The sequence below is a fragment of the Nymphalis io genome, chromosome 22 (assembly GCF_905147045.1).
Source record: "Nymphalis io chromosome 22, ilAglIoxx1.1, whole genome shotgun sequence".
Taxonomy (NCBI): domain Eukaryota; kingdom Metazoa; phylum Arthropoda; class Insecta; order Lepidoptera; family Nymphalidae; genus Nymphalis; species Nymphalis io.
Genome location: NC_065909.1, coordinates 3868654 through 3892242, shown reverse-complemented (window position 1 = coordinate 3892242; position 23589 = coordinate 3868654). Strand labels below are relative to the sequence as shown.

Here is a 23589-nt window from a genome sequence, read left to right as displayed (position 1 = left end):
GACATTACATTCTTGTATGAGGGCTTAAAAGCAAAAAATAATAATAAAATTTACATTAGTTAGTAACTACAGGGTAACATTAAAACAAACATAAGAAAACTTATAAAAACTATCACCTATAAAATAAAAATAAATAACTTAAAGCAAAACAAAATTAAACTAAACTAAAAAGTAACTAAATGATATAAAAATAGAACTAAAAATTAACCCTTTTGTGTAGACATTTTCTTTTTAATGGCCCTGATATTATCGTTGAAGATATCTATAGTATCTCTAAAATAGTTAGCAAAAGATAGCATTCTATACAGCGGACCATGCTGACCAATATTGCTTCTTGTATGAGGCATTCAAAACGTCTTGCGATTCTGTAAGCGGTTACCGTCACGAGGCACTGCGAAACTTAAACGCTCGAGCTTTTTCGAGTTCAGGTGCATCTATTAGGCCATTTATAAATTTAGACAAAAAATCACATCTACAACCCTACTACGTTCTTTGGGTGAATTCATATTATAATGAGTAAGACGAGATTCGTATGAGAACAGCTGACTACATCTAAAGTCCGTGTACGATGGTACAGAAATCGTTTCTGGATTCGCCCTATTTTGTCGGAGTGAACTTGGTATCCTGGATTCCAAATAGTACTACAATTTTCAAGGATACTACACACAATAATATTAAACACAAGAATTGACAAATTATGGTCCTTAAATATTTTCATTTGCCTAAAAACTAGACCGGACATCTTAGATGCCTTAGATGTAATATGCTCAATATGTTGTCGAAAGCTTAAAGCAGAATCTATGATAACACCCAGATCTCTAATACTAGGAACTTCTTTTAAGGTCATATTGTTTATTTTATATAACAATATTTTTTTTCATTTCTAAAATATTTTTGTGGCCAGGGACAAATAAATAAAATGATAAAATAAACGTTACGGTGTTGTGTACTTGTAGCAATGTATTAAATAAAACACAAAATCGAATAGTTTTAACTTTTATTTGTTAAGTCACCACACTTAGTTATGACACATACGGGATGGAAATCTTAATTTACAATTATAACTAACAACTCCATAAAAATATTGGAAAGAGCAGGCATCGAACATGATTCAAGACACGACACCGACAGACAAAACTTTATAGCATTCGTTTATTAAAAAAAAAAAAGCTAAAAGTAATAATCCACCATAGAGTTATGTACGCCATAGTACATATAAGTCACATTGCATCTAAGTATTTCAATGACAAGATATTTTAATTAAAATAACTAATAATTGCAGGCGATTATTAAAAAAAAAACAACCAATATTTTTAAACATATATTCGTTACAATACGAAGTGACGCATTTTCAAGTTTGTCGATTTGTACAAAACATTTTTTCTTAGTGATTAATGCTATAGGTACATAATTAAGTAACAATATCGTTTAAGTAAGCGCGTATTTAAAGGTATTTTTATTTTATACGTATAGCCGATTCCAATGGCAGGAGTAATGATAAATAGAAAACTCTGACCTTCAATTGACATCAAATTCGTCGGAATCTATAAAAAATATTGTCTATGGATACGTTTGTTTTGTCAGTTAAGTGGACAAGTGTTGCAATATAAATTAAACATTAATTAAAAGTGTTTTTCGTGCGTATTTTAGCTAATATAGTATACAAATCTATTGTTTGTCTGTCCTTATTGCTCCTGCCATTGGCATATTGTATGTATGTAATGTTACGATGTAACGCGCTACCGAATAAGTGTAATTACTTGAACATACAGATTATAAATTTGATAATCATGTACAAATAAACATACAAGGCCTCATATGAGTTATATTATCGTGACCGGGATTTTTTTTCCGATCAACTTTGTTCAAAATATTAACACAAATATTATTTGTCCTCGGACAAATCAAGACAGTGCCTGTTCGAATCGCAGTTCAATCACAATTATCAAATTTACAATTCTCCAATGTTATTTACAACATGAATAATTAAAGTAACGCTGAGATGTCGAGACTGGCAGGATATATTGTTCGAAAAATTAAAGCAAAATTCGGTTCATCCCCTACGGCTAGTTGAACTTACAATACAAAAAAAAAAGCAATAAAAAATCTTGTAAACCCACACTAATTCCATCACAACCTCCTAATCTGATCACAGCTTTACTTACCACAATTTTTACATCTATCGTTGGTTCCGTACGGAGTGAAACTGTTTTTAAATATATATATAGAAATTAATCAATCAAATGATTAAATATGATATTTCAAGATTTCGTCTTGAATTTTTTTTTAAATGCTTTATTATACAATATATTGATTTATAAAGGATTTTGTTTCGTGTCGGAATACGAATTACGGTTAATCTGTTTAGTCATTTTTATGTAATGATTACTATTAAAAAAATAATAAAAATATTTAATCAGTCATAAAAACCAACTATTTTATACGTTTTAATCTAAAGTAAACTTATATACAAAGCATAAATATTTTAATAAAGCTTAAACACACAGCTACATATATCTTTAGCTTAAAAACGTACCACTCGATATTAATTTCGATTCAAAATGTGTTTTCTCCTTCAATCTGGTAGTACGGTTAACAAAAAAAAATAAAAATAAAAGAAAAACAAAATCCTCCGTACAGAACCAATCACTTATAACCAGACGCCGATATCAGTAGAGAAATATCTATACAAGAATTATATTACTACGTTTCTCGAAATAGAACTTTTAATTTCAGTATATCGCTTCCGATAAAATCACCGAGATTTATCACTATTCAATATTTACACACGACTATAAAAAAAAACTGGATACGCTTCTATTTGCAAAAGCTTACTTTTTAATGCAATCAATTTCAATATGCGGTCCACTGTACTAAAAATATTCACAAACATTTATTATGGCTCGTTTCGTATACCGATATTTTCACGTTTATAATAATGTTATAGTGACGCTATTATGAAACGACAAGCGGTGTACACTGAACGCTCATTGGTCGTATATTACGTCACAGACACCAACTGACCAATAGCAGTTCAGATTACTAAAGTCAGTTAATCCAACTTTAATCAGAGTTTTAAAAACGCGCGCATAGCTACAATAATAATAAGTCAGTTAAGCACTTTAAATTTCGTAATTATGCGCTTTGATATTATAAAAAAAATACTCGATCAGCCGAAGTGTGCTACCATCTTATGCCGGTACCACACTGTGGTAAACATTGTTTCGATACAAAGCACTGTTTCAGATATTTTATTACATTATTTACATTGATTATCGTAATCTGGCTTAATTAAGCAAGCTATTTAACGACACGATATAAAACTTTTTTTTCAATGTTCGGCTCAATCTCTAAATAGGGCATTATATGCTTAAAATATAATTTTATACATCGATACTGCTTGTATGATCAGGTCACTGCAATAAAATTTCTTCATACGAAATTATCGTAGAAATTACAAAAGTAATTGTCCACTTAGGGGGCGTTCAGGTATTAATTTGAGAAGGGAGAAATTTGAACTTACAATAATATTGAAAATATTAAAAAAAAACCAATAGCTTTTTAAAAATAAAGAAATCCTTATTTTGACTTCTACCTACCTTGTTTACTGTTACCTACCTTGTTTGTTTGCACTTTTCCGAGAAAATTTTAGTATATAATATTATTATATTAACAGCTGCGTTTTGCATTATAACCCGCTTTGAATTTAGACTATTAACGTAACAACCGAACATGAAATTCTTGTATAAGGTAAAACGATGATTGATTTTGATGTGATTCATAGATTTTCAGATATATTCTCATAGACTAAAAAATAATGTATAAATAACCGATAAATTGAAAGAGCGTACTCATTCCTTAAAGACCGGCATCGCACCTGCAAGCACTCGAATGTTGCAGGTGTCCATGTGCGGTGGTAGTCACTTTCCATCAGGTGAGCCTCCTGCTCGTTTGCCCCCCTTTAATATAATAGAAAAACGTAATACACAAACGCCCCCTAAACTCTAATTAAAGTTTAAATTTCAGTTACACAATATTCTATCGTTTAAAATAAAAACTCAAGGCCTTACTTATAAACGTTCCTAAGCGGTTATTTAGTTAAACACCGATCTCTCTCTCTTTCTCGCTCTATCATTATTGATTTGACATTCGACAGAAGAGAACAGAATTGTTTAACTAATCACCGCTAAACGACGTTTGTAAGTTAGGTCGATAATTTTCATATGGTTCATATAAAAAAATATTTAGTGCTTCTATCATGGAATGCTTATACATAATATAATTGTCGAGGCGTTCTTTATATATACAACGATTGTACTGTATTGTGTACTTTTAAATTTAAAAACATAACCTATAAACATTGTTTAGGCGGTGATTTGTTATACAATGCTGCGTCTTCTTCTCTCTGCTGTAAAATATATAATGACGGAAAGAAACGAAACAGCGTTTAACTAAACGACGTTAATTCAAGGCCGAAAGTTTAAATTAAGATAAAATTGTTTTTTTTTTTTTTACTGATAACTAGTTCACCGAAAATGTACATATGAATATTCCATTCATAAGAATTGAATTATCGTTCATTCATAATATCAATTTCTTATGATTTTTTTTTCATATTATCAAATTTCATTTAATATTTCGATAAATCCTAAATTATGTTAGAGCAGCATAATTTAATTCAAATTTCAAAACAAAACAAAGATGTCGGATGAGACAAGAAAAACAATCGAGATGATTCCTTCGAGTTTTAAATGAGTTTTATAAATTAATAATTAATTATTTAGTCATTTCTACTAAACATTGTTGCAAATTCTGTTGTACACAATTTCTATACTAATTTGACAAGAGAAGGAATTCAATTTATTGTTGGATTATGTCATTTTTCACGTCACAAGTGGATTGCGACCCCAGCAGGCAGGCAGACTGGACTGCCTTTACACAAAACGCTGATGTGGCCTATACACTCCTAGCAGTTATTTTAATTTTCAATATAATATAATTGCTATATGAGGTCACGTTAAATTTTATTCGTATCAAATTAGTTTTAATTCAGTTATGTACAACAGTATTAGCACTATCGGGGCAATCATAATAAATAATTGAAGTCCTATTTCATGGGCAGTTGTGGCGAATTTGGAACATAAAAAAAAACAGCTAAAGCAAGCACCGGTAGAGGTAGAAAGAACTATTTATAGATGTGATTTTTTTCACATTTAGAGTACGCAAGAAATTTATAAATTTAAATCTTAATGTGGATTTATCATATATGAAAAATAAAGAAATTACCGTAATCCTTTCCTTGACTCCTATACTACTTAAATAAAATAAAAAAAAAAATAATAATCATTGGTTTGTACAAAAAATACATATAAATATAAAAAAAAACTTATCGTGTTAATAATAATGTTTCTTTTTTACACGTCGATTATAAATCCACACTAAGCGCTACCCTACTCTATAATCTATGGCAACATCGTCTATACATTAATCACTTATCGCGACAGAAACCGGAACAACAAGTTGTACGTAACAGCCACACCGTATCCCCCCCCCCCCTCTAATACTCTCTCTACATCTGAAAAGATTAAAAAACACAATTTTAAACAAGCAAAGGTAGATTCAAAGCAGACTGATTAAGCCGACCAACTGTTTTATGAAGAACGTAGGAGGAGAATTTTATAAATATTGTAAAATTGATATATTTTTGTTTGCAGAGCACCACAGTAAAGTACTACACAATGCAATACTTTTTTTGAACTATTCAAGTAATAAAAATATGAGCAGTTATTTTGACGTCCAATGACGTCTGTGAGCGCCGAGCGACAGCAGAGTTTATGTGTTAAAGAATATTTAAGTTAAAAGCAAGTGTAGAGCACCTGCTAGTGGAACTCCTTGAGGCAGAGCGCGCACGACCACGAGCCCTCGGGCGGCGTGTCGAGCGGCGGCGCCAGGCAGTACATGTGGTAGCCGCGGTCGCAGTCGTCGCAGAACAGCAGCTGGTCCTGGGGGCGGAGCGATACGCGTACAGATCTAGGGCATCTCCTCATTTCTAGGTTCTCCGAATTATTATGATAACACGTGACGTAAAAGCCGAGATGGCCCTGTGGTAAGAACGCGTGAATCTTAACCGATGATCGTGGGTTCAAACCCGGGCAAGCACCACTGAATTTTCATGTGCTTAATTTGTGATTATAATTCATCTCGTGCTTTACGGTGAAGGAAAACATCGTGAGGAAACCTGCATGTGTCTAATTTCACTGAAATTGCCACATGTGAATTCTACCAACCCGCATTGGAGCAGCGTGGTGGAATAAGCTCCAAACCTTCTCCTCAAAAAGAGGAGAGGAGGCCTTTAGCCCAGCAGTGGGACATTCACAGGCTGTTACGGATTACGGACGTGACGTAGCACTCAACTACTAAAAAGTATGAAGGTCTAGGCAGTGCATTTTTGGAAAATCATGAAATAAATATTTTCAAGTCCTACAACTAATATATACTGTGAGTTTATATATTAATGTTTTACAAGTAACGCTGTATATATGTGGGAGATAATATTTTTTAATCAAGTTCCGGTCTTATAACACGGTTGTTCTATTGATTCAAATGGCAAGTCTTTATATAACGCTCGACAGATGTCATCAGAAGCGGTTCAGTGTTGAACACGGCACTATCGGCGCTCTGAACTGTTTATCTGGTTATTACCCAAGTGAGCGTATTTTTGTATTTATTCTGTTAATTAAAATTAATTAGTAATTTAACTTAATTATTGTATGTATCGATTTCATTGTAACCAGTGTTTAGAAATAACTTGCTATTGTATTAAATAGACTTTGTTTTCTTATAAATTGGTTTTACTATTTATTTTGTCTCCCGTTCTCTCATATATAAATACATGTATACTGTAACTTATCAAGCGAGCTCTGTTAACTCACGTCATTGTCGCTGGTCCCGCAGACGGAGCAGCACTTACACTCGATGCACTGCCATCGATACTTGCGAACCGACACGATCATGTTCACCGTGAACTGGAGACAGGTTGGGTGACCTGGATACACATTGAACGGTTAAACTTTGGACAACATTTAGTACCATCATTAAGATAAAAAAAGCGCATGCAACTCGGGCACGCGACAGAAGTGAAACCTTTTTGCGTCAAAAATGTTGCTCTAAAATTCGATCTATGAATTTTCACCCAAACAAGTTTCACTTCAACAAAAAATAAAACAATTTAAATCAAAGTATATTGAAATTTTCACTTACTGTCGGGCACATTATAATACCTCATGCGTACTGGCATCTTCTTTTCATCAATATATTATTCTTTTTTTTTTTTGTTTATTTAAAGGTAAACAATGTGCCGAACAATAGTGAAAATAAACAAAATCATAACAAAGGGACACGATACGGCCATATTATCAAAGCAAAAAAAATAAAATCATTTAAAAGTATCACAACAATGTTCGTAAGGAAGTGCAGTTCACTATTCTTCAGCACAATAATTATATAAATAAAAATCCATATATGAATATTTAATAGCATACAATTTTAATATATCAAACATTTTCAACGGTGTTTACAAAATGAACAAATACGACGACTAATGTATCGGGCCACACGTTTATCGGGCGACTGTCGAACAACATCACTGCACTATGAAACAATATTCTCAATATATGTATGTATATATATGCATCGCTTTGCTAAATTTACAATTTGGTAGTATATAAAATTGCACAAGAAAAAAAAAAAATCGCCCATTCAACGCGTCGCCTTACAAATACAGTAATGTTATAATATATAACGAAATGTCTTAATATTATCTGTATGCACTTCCGTACTACCATTTTTTTGATACTTTCTATGAAACTCGAAACTAGATACATAATATATTTTAACTATCCACACGATTTGAACAATAGTACTGTCCATAATCTTTATGTACTGTCATGTTATGTATTTAAAATGAATTTATCGTGTCATAATAATACACGTTTGTTTATCAATATCGTTTATAAAATTTGGTTCCGTTATAATTACATATATTATATTAAATTCATATCTATAAACGATAGAAAAAAAAAATTTTAATTTTATATAATTCAAACTAAAGATATAACGTAAATAAAATTATTAAAACCGACAACATTGCTGTATTTATATACAATCTGAACATATATTTTTAGAAAAAAAAAAAAAAACAAAAAAAAAAACAAAGTACACAGATAAAACAGTAGCAATTGGAACAAATAGTAGTTGATAACACAAGAGTTGTTACAACCTGCTAATGTATTAATTTATTTTTATAATATACTTGACTAAACTGTATTCTTTTAATACTTATAATAGGTAGATAGAATGCGAAACGGTGGTACCTGATGGTAAATGGCCGACCGCCCTTAGACAATGGCGCTGTAATAAATATTAACAATTTATTACACCGCCAATGTAACATCAACCCTGGGAACTAAGAAATTATATCCTGCGTGCCTGTCATTACACGAACTCATTATATCTCATAAATAGCAATAAAAAAAAGCGTTTACACAGGAGCCCTATCACCTAGTAGTAACAGAACATTTTCATTCGTTTAAAAATTAGTATCACGATCTAAGGTTGGGATGAAACTCGGAAAAATGGAACACGGAATTTAAAAAAAAAAAAAAAGCATGTTGTAACAACTCTATACTGTGTTTAACAATATTTTCCAATAACTTCTTATAGAGCTTCCATTAAATATATCTTGAACGGCGATCCGTTTCAAAAACAATATTAATACAATATAGGAACTGAATACGGAAACATAACGAATCTTTATATTATATAGAAATTGTTCTGAGAGCTGAATAAAACAGGTGTTCGTAATAAACGTGTTCCATTTAAATTAATATATCGAAATATTCAATGCATACTAAACTAATACTATAACTAACATTAATAAGCTTATATATCAACATTCCGATATAAACAATTATAGGAAATAGCCATTTTCGTATAGTAAAATTTGGTTACTTAGCTCTTAACAATTATATATATATATTTGAAGTGAAACATACAACAAATCTATTCAAAACAAAATAATAAAATTAAACTATAGGAATGATAAAATAACGAAACGAATTTATATATTTTAAAAGAAAATATTATATGACAATGCTAGATTGGAACTCGTATTAGAAATATTGGATTATATATTATCTTTGTACGAAAAAATGAGTAGTAAATAAATAATGCTAATGAGACATTATTCTAGGTTACTATTGTTTGTGTGTATTGTAATTTCTATCGCTGTATCTCGACGGTATCTTTAAGAGTAATTAGCTTTGTAAGATTAAGCAATTAAAATATGCTTATGAAAGCCTACTTGAATATAGTAAAGTCGTTTTCAATTTAACTATTATAATGCGGAGGGGGGGGGGGAATATTTTAAATTTTAACGAAAACATCTAGCATTGTCATTTGGTACAAATCTTTGGGTCAAGCATTAAAGGTGTTTATATAAAGGCACTTTTAAGCTCTAAGAATGTGTATTGCTTCAGTCCCCTTCCCTAAAGATAGTAATAGTGTCGTGAGGTCACAAACACGCGTTTCACTAGCGATTGTTTAAAAACAAATTACATACTGCGATCAACAACGAAATAATTTAGATAAAACTAATCTAAGCTTTTGGAAATGCTACATTATTAACAACGAAACAAATGATTTTATAATCATAAGTACTTTTGCATTGAAAAAACACTATTTTTGTAATTTTTATATAAAAAAAAAAAACATTATATGAATTGATTCTTTCATATATATACACAGATATGCGATTTCACTGAGAAATAACATTGAAGCATTTAACTATTTTTGAATAATAAATTTTTTAACTATAATTATAGAACAATTAATAAACGTTGTTTAGCTGGCGTTTAGTCAAACACTAGCTCTCTCTTTTTGTCATCATTGATTTGTCATTAGAATAAATAAGACACAACATTGTTTAACCAATCAACCCCTAAACAACATTTATAGATAAAACCGAAGATGTATAAATTTAAACAACGATAAAAAATTTAAGATTAAATTTTCTATTGCATATAGCAAACTATATAAAAGTATGACAAGATCCAAATAACGGATAAATTGTTACATAAAAGATTCATGTTCGATTTCGAACTTTAAAATAACGAAATTAGACTCCAGATTAATTAATTTACATACTAAAATGTTTTTATATACAAACCGTACGACTTAAATAGATTTCGCGCTGATGACGTAATAAAGGTAACGGTAACAAATATGCCATCGGTACTGAGCGCACAGGGCGAGCGAGGGGATCCGCGCGGGGTAGGGGGATGGGAGTCGCATCCCAGCGAATCGTAGTTAAGTCGCACGCGTTGTAATCTTTTAATTCTAACTTGGTGTTTCAATTTTATAATCACCAAATCACAAGAACGAAACATAATTAATATCAATATATTAATAATGAAATATTCAAATCGTCGACTGAAGGCACACATTTCATATTAAGGAAGACTAAGGGATGCCTTAGAACGTTCACCGAATACGTAGCAATAAATGATTGTGTCTTTGGCTAATCTATATCTTTCGCTTTTATATATAACGCAATAAGAATGCAACGGATTGCCTCTGTATGTTGGTACATATTACTTTAAAACCGAAAACGACGCGACAAAGAGCCCTAAACCCATAGTGTATATATAGACTAAAGTCCATAGACATAGTATGTGACGTCACCAGAATATAGTAGATGGTAGACGATCGCCGCCATATACATTAAAATTAAAATAACTTTAAACTACATATCCAATAATATTCGTTCGACACTTTCCATTTTTTTTTTAATTCCTAAACAATTACAACAGATAACACATAAAAATACGATTATTTGGCATCCATCGTCACTACAGAATACAACATGGCAACATTAAGATCACAAGTTCGTTTAATGTATACCCATTAAAGATATAAGTACCTATAAATTTAGATATGTTTTATAATGATAAAAAATCTTTTATCTTTCTTTTTATAATGATATATATTATATATATAGTTGTAAAAAAATGTAAATATATGTAATGCTTTCTATATTTAATATACGATTTTTATTTAATTTGATTTGATCATAGTGTGGCGTACACCTTGTATATAAGCACAAACTACACTACGATTTATATATATTTTAAATTTATAAAATGTTAAATCACTTTATATTAAATCAACGATAAAAATATTTTTCGAATAAATCGAATAATTTTAAATTCGTGGTAATTCATTCAATCAACAGTGACCATATGACATTAAATTTGAAAAAAAAAAAATTACGACAAATTTATTGGAATGTGATGTAATTAATTTTGAATGATTATAATTTGTCTTTTAATTATCCAATACAAATTATCGTGCACGCCACGGGAAGATTACTAGCTTACTACGGATGCTAATATTTCATTTAATAAAATAAATAATTTGTTATAACCAAAAATATTGTTATTTGGTAACTAAACTATTATTGATAATATATTATTAACATTTGAATAGAAATATTATCTTCAATCGATATATAATACGAAAAAACAAAACGTTAAAATTTTATATTTACCTAACAAATTTCAAATCTATCTAAAAAAATAAAGTGATATTTATGTAATATCCGAATCCTAGATATAAAATAATAATCCTATATATTCACTGTTATATATTAAAACTTCGAAACACGTAGATATGTAAATATATCTATTACTATAATGATTATGACTTGGAATGTAAGAATAACATTAATCTAACACAAGCAGACCTCTTTGGTAAGAAGCTATGAAAAGGAAAACACGTTTGTGATGCAGCACGCTTTGAGACAACACACAAAATAAACGTGGGTACATATCGAATACTCGAACCCGACCTTGTGGACTCGATATCCGACCTTGTTATCATAGCCATAATGTCGGTTTTATCTAAAAGTACGGTACGCTGGGATCAGTTCCCGTTGGAGCCGTTAACCAGCAGCTCGCACGCGTCGCGAGCGGGGCTCTGACGAGAGGAGGGGGGCGAGGTGGCGTACTCGCAGTTCTCGAGCAGTTTGGTCTGCGAGGCGAAGGTGTCGAAGTCGTCCGCGGGGTACGACATGGAGGTGAGGATCTCGACGACGCCGTTCAGCTTGATGTTGTCTCTGAGCGGGCGGTGGCGCTCGCACACGCGGTTGGCGAGATGGTAGCATATCTTCCTACCGTTCCGCGGCGGTCGCCCGCGACGCTTACCTGACCGTCCGCAGTCGGAGCAGCTCACTAGTTCCTCGGGCGTGCCCGTCTTCTTGTTCTGCCTGTCGTCGCCGAGGCAGAAGTCGCAGTATGGTGAGGGGGAGGCCTGTTGAACATCCTATGAGTATTTTCTTTTATAAATAAGAATAGAAACTTTCAGAATAGAAAATTGGTGGTAGCTTTGTGCAAGCTCGTCTGGGTAGGTACCACCCACTCATCAGATATTCTACCGCAAAACAGCAGTACTTGGTATTGTTGTGTTCCGGTTTGAAGGGTGAGTGAGCCAGTGTTATTACAGGCACGAGGGACATAACATATTAGTTCCAAAGGTTGGTGGAGCATTGGTGATGTAATCGATGGTCAACATTGCTTACAATGCCAATGTCTATGGGCGTTGGTGACCACTTACCATCAGGTGGCCCATATCGTCCGCCTTCCTATTGTATATAAAAATAAAAAAAAACGGTTTGCACTAGACCGCAGATTAACATTGTAAGGAATGGCACAAGTGTGACCACTTACCACAGCCCAATGTAAATAAATTGCGGCACTGGAACCGTATAGAGTAATACAAACGGTCTCGAAAGACGCAGCTCGATAGTCTAAAACGTAGTGCGGAACCCTACCTTGGTGTCGGGCTCCTTGAGGTCGGCGGCGCTGGTGGCGGGCGCGGGCGCGGGCGCGGGCGCGGGCGGCACGAGCGGGGCGTGCGCGGAGTCCGACGACGACGTGTCGGCGGACGCGGGGCGCGGCGGGGGGGACGCGCGCCGCGGGGCCGCGCCCGGCGCCGCGGGGGCGGGGCCGCCCGCCGGCGGGGAGCTGGCCGCCGTGGAGCCGCCTGGACACCGGGGACGAGACGTTATTACAATTAGACGAATCAAATGGGTTTTCTCTCTCAAAGATCGGAAAAAAGTTACGTACATCTAAACACAATTTAGTAACCTCGCACGCAGTTAGAAATATAGCGGTGCTCGTCCGAATTGAAGTTGTCTCATGTGTTACTTTATATACAAAATTGTAATAATTACAGCGTTTCCGAGTTATTTCAATAGCTCTGTGCTAGTTCAGGAAAATCTTTTACAATATCGATAATCCACCGAGTATGTATCCGAGTTATCGGAGCGAGAAGGGAACGTGCGGCCATTCGCGGCCGATGACTGACTGAGATGATGCAAAAGTAATGAACGAACGTTCCTTACAACAACTCGGACGCATCACCCTGGGACCTCGGTGCAGCTCACCCGTGCCGGCGGGGTTGTTGAGGAAGGTGACGTAGCTGTCCTGGTACTCGGTGGCGGGCGGCACGACGGCGGAGGGCGAGTGCGCGGCGCGACTGTCGCGCGAGTCGTTGTCGCTGCCGGGCGCGGGGGCCCCGCCGGGCTCCTTGTGCGTGTGCGTGAAGTGGTACGTGAGGCCGGGCCGCGTCTTGTACTTGGCGCCGCAAACTGCCGACAGAGCTCAGTGTGGGCGCGGGACGAGTGACACGCTCGGCGGAATATGGCATGAGCACTTACCGTCGTGGTGCCTCCGTCTCGCTTAGCTCGATTGCTTACGATTCTATTTACTAATTGTGTGAAACAAATTTTAGTAATAAAATAAATGGGTTAGGGGAGGCCTACGTCATCAGAACAGAGCATAGAGGAGGCACCACGACGGCTACCGGTGTAAAGACGCGCAGTTCCATAATTATCCGTCATCAATCAATACCTTTGTCTACAAACTTCAATTATATACGAGCGCATTGAATTTTAGAAATTATTGTTGTAAAATCAACTTTATAGTATTGTGAATACGATTCGAAATGACTTTAAAATATGGCGTTCGTATATAAATGTTTTTAATTTGACGGCCCGTCGTGATAATTCTATGTTCAGTTCTAGAGGACGCAGGCTCCGAGGGTTGTATGATTGATGACTTCAAATCAATGGATCTGCCCTCTGCTAGAAAGACATTAAACTGTAGAAAGAATATATTTCGCTAGACGACCATGTTTATGACATTTTATCTATACTCATTGATCTTATACAAAAATAAATTTTCAACTATGATTTGTACAATACAATTCTTGTTAGCTATTTCTAACGTAAGTTTAGTATATCTTAAATAATCTTATAAACGATAATACATGGCCGTTTAGCTCGAACACATCGATACGATAATATTACAAAAAAAAAAAAAAAACTAAGATCCAAACATTCAAAGTCGAATCAACCTTAAAGTAAAAACATTATACGCATTGGATAATTTTATTTCTTATTTAACATAAATATTCTTGTATAAATTCATAACAATCTTTGGGTGCTAATAATAGTTTGGATCTAAGAATAACATCGAGTCCTAATACTTCACTGCATTCATTACAATAAATATGTTAGCCGATAAAAATATAACAATGACTAAAATTTTATCCCGAGTCATTGACGGTCGAAGATTTTTTAAAAAATCGACGATAAAAAAAATTTTTTTTTAATTATAATTTAAAACTGATTCTATTTCAGTCTTATTAATATTCAATTTATGTTTCTGTGTTTATATTTCAGTGAAACGAAGCGAATAGATTTCAAAATAATGGGTTTCCGTTAACCGTCAAAGACAATAAAAATACTGATATCTCCAATCCGAATACAAGCCGACTTACATCGCAGTCCGTGCGCCGTTAACCTTTCAAAATTTAGATATGTACATTTCAAACGTTACCAAACATCAATTTTACATTCGTTATGGAAGACTAAACAATTTCATTTTCGAGACAGAAATTTCGATTATCATTAACTTTTGCATACCAAGCCGACGAGATTTCTAATACTTGCAAAAATCCTTCCAAAAATTAACGTAAATTTTATCCTTCATGGAATTAAGGTTAATTTCCATTGCTCGATACATAGTATGAGGGAGTTCCCCGCACTTGACTGATATTCGAGCCTATGGCGTGCCCTTTTGAAATCCTAAACACGCCAAAACCGTTTAATTTCGACCAATGAAAATGAACCTACAAGAGCGCTCGCGCTGCTCGATCCATAAACATTATATCTTTTTAAGTAAATTTTAAATGTAAGTATCATCAAAAATCTTTTTTCTCTTACTAACTAGCAAATACAACCAAGAACAGTGCATATTAGTGTGCCTAGTGCGAGTTTTTTTAACTTATTCTGATTATTGTCACCAGATGGCGCTGTTTTCATTCCACTAAGGTCAACGCTATCGAATAGCTAAAAAAAACTCACACCAGCCACACAGATACATAAATTAGCAGTCTAATGATAAATTAATAAATTATCAATTATTATTTCCATTAAAAAAACGAACCCACTCGTAATAACTAAAATAAAACATTACATAATAAAAAATAAACATTTTTGGAAGGATATTCGCACCAACACGAACGAGCACTTTAAGCACAGACATAACATCGAAAACTTTAGTCATTGCTTAATAAAAAATAAAAAAAAAATAGTCAATTCCTAGATCTTAAGAAAAAAAAAATCGAAATAAATAGAACTATCACAGACACATGAGTCATACACATACGAAAACGATTAGTGCTCTGAGATGGATATTGTGATTATACATTGTGATTCATAAGACATTTAGTTATAAGAATCTGTTATCTAATCGTCGAGCTAAGAATGACTCGCCGTGTACGAAACGATCATATCGACTCGAGGATCGTATCTCCGTTATCCACTATTCCGTATCCACTAATAAAAAATAATGCCCGTTAACGCTTTCGTTTCAATAAAACGTTACGTGTCATTCCTAGCTCAAATCGTAACTAGTTTTAAAAATATTCGACAATAAACATTTTAACAAGACAGTGTCGAATTCTTATTAATAAAGTCTAATTAAATTAATAAATTAAAAGAATTTATTTTCGAATTATTTTTTTTGTAACACTTTTGAAAATCTTCGTGAAATTTGATCGTGAATGTAAAAGTTCCGCTTACTGATGAATTTAAATTAAAAGATACAGTTTAACTTTTATCTCCAAGGGTAAAGGAAGCTGGAGACTAGGGACTCGAGTCTTATGGATGAAGCCCCGATGGACTCGAGCAAATCGCAAATTATTACGTTGCAAAAGAGGTTTTCTAACTGTACGCTAAGGAAATTTACGTTGTCATCTAGTTAACTATTATAATAATTTCAAACTTTCACCTTACTAAAAATGTATAATAATATATATTTTTACTTTTAATTTTCAAATTCAACGAAGACTTTCAAATCTCACAGAAAGATTTTGATTTTCACCGTCTCATCGTAAATGTTTCAATGTCGTTAAAACAATAAGGCATACATACACTAACATATGAAATTATATTTAACAAGAACTACATTATATTTTCAAACAATCGTTACAGTTTAGATGGCAGTGTGAAAATATACGTTTGATTATAATTATTTGGTGTTTTATCGTTTTACTTTTTTTTTTAAATAAATATATAAGCTAGCGCTTGACTGTTATCACGCCTGATGGAAAGTGATGATACAGTCTAAGATGGAGCGCGCTTGCCTAGAAGATGCCTATTCACTCTAGACTTCACTTATTCTATGAAATGATTAAGACATTTTTGAACTTTATTAATTGACAATTTCTATACATTGCCAAGTATAACTTCGAATGTACTTGAACGAAAAAATATCCGAAACGGGAACAGAGAAATATTATATTATAAGTTCCGTTAAACAAAAACAAACCCTAGTCGATTGAAATAGTCTTGATTAAATATTTAGTATCAGATATATTGGCCATGAAAATATTTTAAAATTAATCTATGAAAAACTCTTAAAAAACAGCATCGAATTAATTACTTATCTACAATTAAAATGTGACTCTAAAACTATTCTAAAAGATTTTCCTAAGAGTCTATATAAATGCAAAAAAAAAAAATTGCAATATCATTCATTCACACGCTCATATCGAAATCAAGGATTTTTTTTTATAAAAACTATCATCGAGATTGAATTACAAAAAATCGATTTAGTATCGAAATTATAATTAATCAATAATCATTAGATAGTGTTTTCACTCCTCGAGATTCACTTACTCACTAAATATTTTTCACATAAAAACGAACGCATCGATTTAAAAGGCATTTACAATATTCTTGCTTCCTCATATGAATGCATAAACATATTAAAAATGTATCCAATGGACATCAGCGCTTCTCAAAACGGGTTACGATAAAGTTGGGTGACATCAATGAGGGTGATGGTGACGTCCCCCCCCTCCCCGTGGGGTGTTATGACGTCAGATATATATACAATTATCTTTAAATATTATACTATAGTTAACTATTAACGTGTATGGACATTGAAATTTATCGTATTTTGTGCTTATTTATACACCTTTTTAATATCCGAGCCATGAGAAAAAAATATTGAGAAACGCTTTGTATGTTATTTATGCATTCAATGTACCTATATTTTTGCTACTCAAATACCGACCAATTTTATAACCTATTAATGTGTAGTAAAGTACAAATTGGTCCGGCGCAGCCAGATGTAGTATATTCAACGATCTCTCATTACACAGCAATTAATAGACATTGGAATAAGCTCCAAACCTTCTCCTAACGTGGGAGAGGAGGTTTTAGCCCAGCAGTGGGACATTAACAGGCTGTTACTGTATAATAATTAATTGTCTTTTGATGTTACATTTTGACATATCGAATTTTTTCTGGTGTTAATTTGGGTGTAGTCCTAAGACAGATTTATAAATTAATCAGACAAAAAATTTTTGAAACGCTTGCACCGAAAAATGGAAAGAATTGTATTAACACAATACCATACACACAATTTGGAAAAATAACAATTAGACAAATGTTTAAATTAGGAATCATTTAGAAACGGAAAAGAAAACTAAGATCACACAAAATCGACTATTGTGCAAGAGAAATAACGTAATATTTACCACAAAATAGTATCCCTTCCATATTTATATACTTAAATAATATATATATATATATTATTTTGTTAACTATTGCTCGCTTTCTCATCTATATATAAGACTACGTTCACTACTGTACGGATATATTATAATGCTATGACGACGACTCTAGAATATTCTAAGGCATTTATACATTTAATCAAATCTAAGGCCCTGTTGACACTGCACATTTACTATATTGCTAGTCTAGCGATTTTTTTGCGAAGTGATACAGCTAAATATGATCGTGTTATGTTTATACTAATATTGATTCTCTTATTATATTCTATTTCCAGTATTAAAAATACATTCTGTAAAGAAGAGCTGAAGCGACCCGGGTGTATAAAAGAGAAATTAAAGAAATATGAAAATTTATAATCATTTACAACTAATTTTGATATATTTATAGGCGATTAGCTACCGAGTGGTTTTTTTGTACCCCTTACAAGGTGTACGATATTCATGATGATTGATTGACTAATTAAAATGAGAAAGCCTAACAAACACACTCACTTTCCCATTACATAATATTAATAAGGATTTCAATGGCAGGAGTTAAGAAAATTGTGTTTTTCATGTAGGCGAAGTTGTTATTGGAACTTTGGAATTAAATAGTGAATATAAATAGTTTTGTGGAATACTGATGTTCATCATTAACGGTTTTTAGTGTATAACATACGCGAACTATCAGCAAATCCGATATGGCCCAGTGGTAAGAACGCGTAAATCTTAACCGATAATCGTGGGTTCAAACCCGGGTAAGCATTACAGAATTTTCATGTGCTTAATTTGTGATTATAATTCATTTCGTGTTTTACGGTGTAGGAAAACATTAGAATTTTCATTAGAACCCTTCTGCCATTGAAACAGTTATTGTATTTGTCAATCATTTGCTAGGTTATTATTATATTAGGAATAAGCTCCAAACCTTCTCCTCAAAAAGAGGAGAGGAGGCCTTTAGCCCAGCAGTGGGACATTCACAGGCTGTTACGGTTGCTAGGTTATAGAACATTTTGTATCAAATTTAAAAGCGAATCTAACTTATTCTTGATTGGAAGTTATTCGAAACTATTGTCTAGTATATTGGTATGATGAATTAGCTAGGATATATTTTCCTATAAGGAATAAGCGGAAGAGACGGTCTATTACTAAGGCTAAAAAGTTTGGGCTCCTGCTTTAAACCAATATGAAACACCTGGAAATATAATATATATATAAAAAATACGAAAACACACTATACCATACAACCCGACCGTTGATTCTTCAAGTTACATTTCGTACGTAAAAAACTTCCCACGTACAAAAAGTAACGTCATAAAATATCAATTTTAACTAATTCTTTTAAATGATTACAAATAACTGCTACAGATAAAAAAAAACAATTTTCCGAATGCTACTGTCTTTGTTACATTACTGTGTTACATTAAATAATTAAGAATCTTAACCGGGTCGCCCGTATCGCTAAGTCCTCGCTGAATGGATATCTAAGACTATGATGATGAGGTTTATAACATCTATGTATGTATAATTGAGCAACTGTTCTATTCATATAGATATTTATATTTCTACTTTAATCAATTTTTTTTTTTTGAGTAATTTTCATATTATACGGTGTACTAATTATAAAATCGTTCCTTTTGTTGAAGTTTGAACATTTATGTATTATCCTTGTCTAACATCATGTCAGGTCAATCATCAAACCCTGGACAGTGCCATGGTCCGTGGGCTATGAACAGCTCTACTATTTTCAAGTGAACATTTCATATGACAGAATCCCTACCAGAGATTAATTACAAACACAAATAGTGAAGTCCGATTTGCATCCATTGGCATTATCTGTATTGGTATATTTCCGTTACCAAATAATTTTACTACTCCGTTTGAGTACCGTTCCTGTCTCTATATATTAGATTAATCTTTACCCATGGGGTAGTTTAGAACTCACTGAAAAGTAAAACTGTTTAAGGCCTAAAAATTATACATTTCTAAAACATCTTACCATCCTTAATAAACAACATATAATATGAAAATTATTATAATTGGTGCCAAAAATGTCTGCGCAGATATAGAATGATGATATTAAGAACCAATTTATCATTATTTGTTGTATGTTAAAAGTCTTCGAAAATTGACCAACGGGATAGTATTATGTCGTTTTATACTTTTTACACAATACAATTTGTGAACTAACCATTATTTACAATTATTTGGCGAAAATGTGCTTTGGCTGTTTATGATGCTGGGATTTTAAAATTAGAATGTTAGGATGCTCTTTTTTTATGAAATTACTTCGTTAACAGATATAACACTATTTCATATCTAAATTAAACATTTACTGCTAATATTTTTGATATAATTTTACAGTTTATTTTGTATATAGTTTTACATTGGAACATTTTGAATCAAAAACCGAAACTTATCGGTTTCATAGGAAAACATTTAAAAAGTGAGTAAAAAATTATTTTAAAGTATACAATTTTTAGTTTTTATACAATAGTACCTTAAAAGAAACGTGTTCCTTGTTAAAAGTCACTCTTTTCCGTTCTGTAATTGTTCCATACCTAATATAACAAGTCAACTTAAATTCTCAAAGCGATTGAACTTCCAAATCATCATATCTTTGCCACATTCAAATATGATCCCTATGGTTTTCGTTTTATATTTGTTTAAATTTAATTATATATATTAGGCATTACATGGGCAGGATCTTAGGTCTAAGCTAGTGTTTCCTTCTACCGGACTTACGTTCACATCCAAAAGGTTTCTCACTATCGCCGGGAACCTCGTAGGGTAAGAGCGTACCTTGACCGGCGCGTTTACGTCCACGACCCTGGAATTTTGTTTATAATACATTTAAATTATTTTATTATTCAGACTGTAGACAGGGCAATGTTATATCTAGTGGATTGTGGTACGTGGACAATTCTATCCTTAAGAATAACTGGCAATGTGAGAATTGTCGTATTAATAATAAGATCATCATTAATTTTGAGTTGATGCAGTGTTCAAAGTCTACAACTGAATGCGTCCTTGTTTGCTTGGATGTTTAGTTTCAAGTCAATACAAGTTAAGACGACAGTCTAACGCGTTTGAAAAAAAATCCTCTCACATGTCAAGATGATACGGCTCAATGTTACTGTGCTGGAACACTGCCTATGTAGGTAGCTAAATAATATCCGTACCGCTCGTCCGCGCTTGACAGGCGTGTCGTCCGGCATTGGCTTGCGCACCCGCCCACCACGCGAGCCGGGCCCGGTGGGTGCGGCCCCACGCCGCTTGCGCCGGTTGGCGTACGTGTCATCGTAGTAGTCCTCGTCGGACTCCGGATCGGGCTCCTCGCCCGTCTCCATCTCTTCCATCGCTAGCTCGTCGTAGAACCATTCCTATGATTGAAATTTACTATGTTATTGCAACGAATTTAACTCTTTACAAACTATTTCAAAGCCTATGGAACACAACTATTAGACATTACTTCAAATACTACTAATACAACTTTCTAACATTGATTTACTAATGGGAAGTTCTTGATAGAAATCCCAAAATAAATAGCTTTATTGAAAAATTCAGAGTTAGATTCAAGATCTAGTACACAAAATATGTAATATTAAATTGACATAAATTTTTTAACAGCATCATTTGTGTTAATGAATAAAGCAAAAGCACTTCAGATGTATAATCTAAAAATGATATCCTTTTAAACAATAATTCCTGTGATGAATATTCTTTGTTGTTTCTACCTTAGGGTCATCTTTAGCGGCACTCTGTGATCCATCTCTACTGTCGTCCCCCATGAGTCCATCTGGAATACCGGAACTGTTTTCCCCTTCACCTGCATTTTCTGCTGCGTCTACAGCACTCCAGCCCCACCTCGTCGAAGACATTGTTAAATATTGGCGACGTGCTTTTCTCCATCTATAATACGAATTAAAACAAAATATATTAGCAAAATTCAACAGGTTCAAATTTAGACAGGCATAGCTGAGTTAGCAATCTCTTAAGTGTTAAACACATAAGAAGTGTAATGAGATTTGAGTTTAGTCTATATGTATAAGAAGCCCAGCAGTGGAACATACAGTGGATTCTAATGTTGTTCATTCAGAAATTTAAACTGGTACCTTTGTGAAGGATATGTGTAGAGCTGTCCTTCTCTTGCTCCGGGCATTCTTTGTTTTCTGGTCATGAATAAATTTGAATGGCTCTGTGCGACACCTTAAATAATTCAAATAAATTATCACATTCTTTGACTTACAACTAGTTCAAGTATTAGTAGCAATTATATAAAAATCAAATAAAATTGATAATTGTGTTAAAAACTTATGATAGTTTTACAAGTTCAATATCTTAATATTAACTATTAAATAAATTTAAATATTTTATATTGTAAAAGATAAAAAGAAACAATAAGAGGTTGGATATTGTATTTTATTTTATTTACATACAGGATACTTAAACTTATTACTTAATGGTAGCCGGTAAGTACCACACATTACAAATTCTAGCACTAAACAGCAATATTAGTATTGTTGTGTTCCAGTTGGAGTCAAACCAGTATATTTCAATTGGTATTTAGATATTGTTGAAATAAAAAACAGAGGAAACCATAAAAAATTTAATTCAATTTCTGGTATTACTCATTCAACCTTAGTGATTTCTTTCTATTGTATTAGTTTTTTAATCATATTATGGCATAAAAAGATTACTCCTTTGTAATCTCATTAAATCTCATATTTAGCCTTATCAATATTATATTTTGAATTTATAATTTTTTTATTCACACTTCTACTGCAACTCTGTAACAACATTACTATGGGTGTTTAGCTACTGTTAAGCATAAAATATATTTTATTCAAGCTCAAGAGGTTTCAGTATCATTAAAACACATTATTAATTCATTTTTTCATGATTCTCTGAATGATTTGTAGTTAAAAATATAAATTAAATACAATAAAAATTTCAAAGCTACATGGAGATAGTTTTTACAATTAAATTGAATTTACTTTGTACAAAATGTCTGACAATAGAAACGTAACTTACCGGTCTGGGTGTCGATAAATGGCATTCGCATTCTCCTTTCGGCACATAATCGGGAGTTAAATGTAGACGAATTTTCAATAATTTCTTTATAGCTAGGATCATTGAGAAAACTGCAAACAAAATGCGTTCAAAACATCATTAACAAAACAATCGATACAAGCATACAGATTCGAAAGTAAATTAAATACTTTTTTGGATTATACACCAAATTATAGTAAACACTATATTATAAAATTAAAACAAACCTTTCTATTTTTGTTAAATTTGATGGATTTACAACTTGGATCTCCGCGGCCGCCATTTTAATGTGGAGACGCCGATCGATGACGTCGTCGATCGTACTTACTATATGACATACAGACATATGTGAGT

The 23589-nt window shown here is 33.0% G+C and overlaps 1 protein-coding gene across 4 annotated transcripts; it reads right to left on the bottom strand.

Moving 5' to 3' along the window:
- Window positions 1–980: 980 nt before the first annotated feature.
- On the bottom strand, window positions 981–23557 carry LOC126777362 (zinc finger protein DPF3). Of its 4 annotated transcripts, none has more exons than XM_050500395.1 (12): window positions 23463–23557; window positions 23218–23327; window positions 22299–22392; window positions 21921–22095; window positions 21366–21566; window positions 20929–21013; window positions 13502–13705; window positions 12887–13098; window positions 12261–12378; window positions 6933–7045; window positions 5877–6002; window positions 981–5575 (listed from the first exon to the last, which is right to left on the bottom strand). In XM_050500395.1, exons 1-11 carry the CDS (start codon window positions 23516–23518, stop codon window positions 5880–5882), a joined length of 1491 nt encoding a protein of 496 aa, XP_050356352.1. In that variant the 5' UTR covers window positions 23519–23557; the 3' UTR covers window positions 981–5575; window positions 5877–5879. The 4 variants fall into 4 exon arrangements, with proteins under 4 accessions (XP_050356352.1, XP_050356353.1, XP_050356350.1 ...); XM_050500396.1 differs by having other exon boundaries at window positions 12261–12366; XM_050500393.1 differs by lacking the exons at window positions 981–5575; window positions 5877–6002; window positions 6933–7045 and having other exon boundaries at window positions 11288–12378.
- Window positions 23558–23589: the final 32 nt, after the last annotated feature.

Coding starts and splice junctions, on each gene's coding strand:
- LOC126777362 (XM_050500393.1), bottom strand. CDS start 23,518: ATGGCGGCCGCGGAGATCCAAGTTGTAAATCCATCAAATTTAACAAAA. Junction 23,328..23,462: donor AATTTAACAAAAATAGAAAG/GTTTGTTTTAAT, acceptor TTTTGTTTGCAG/TTTTCTCAATGATCCTAGCT. Junction 22,096..22,298: donor TACACATATCCTTCACAAAG/GTACCAGTTTAA, acceptor TTCGTATTATAG/ATGGAGAAAAGCACGTCGCC.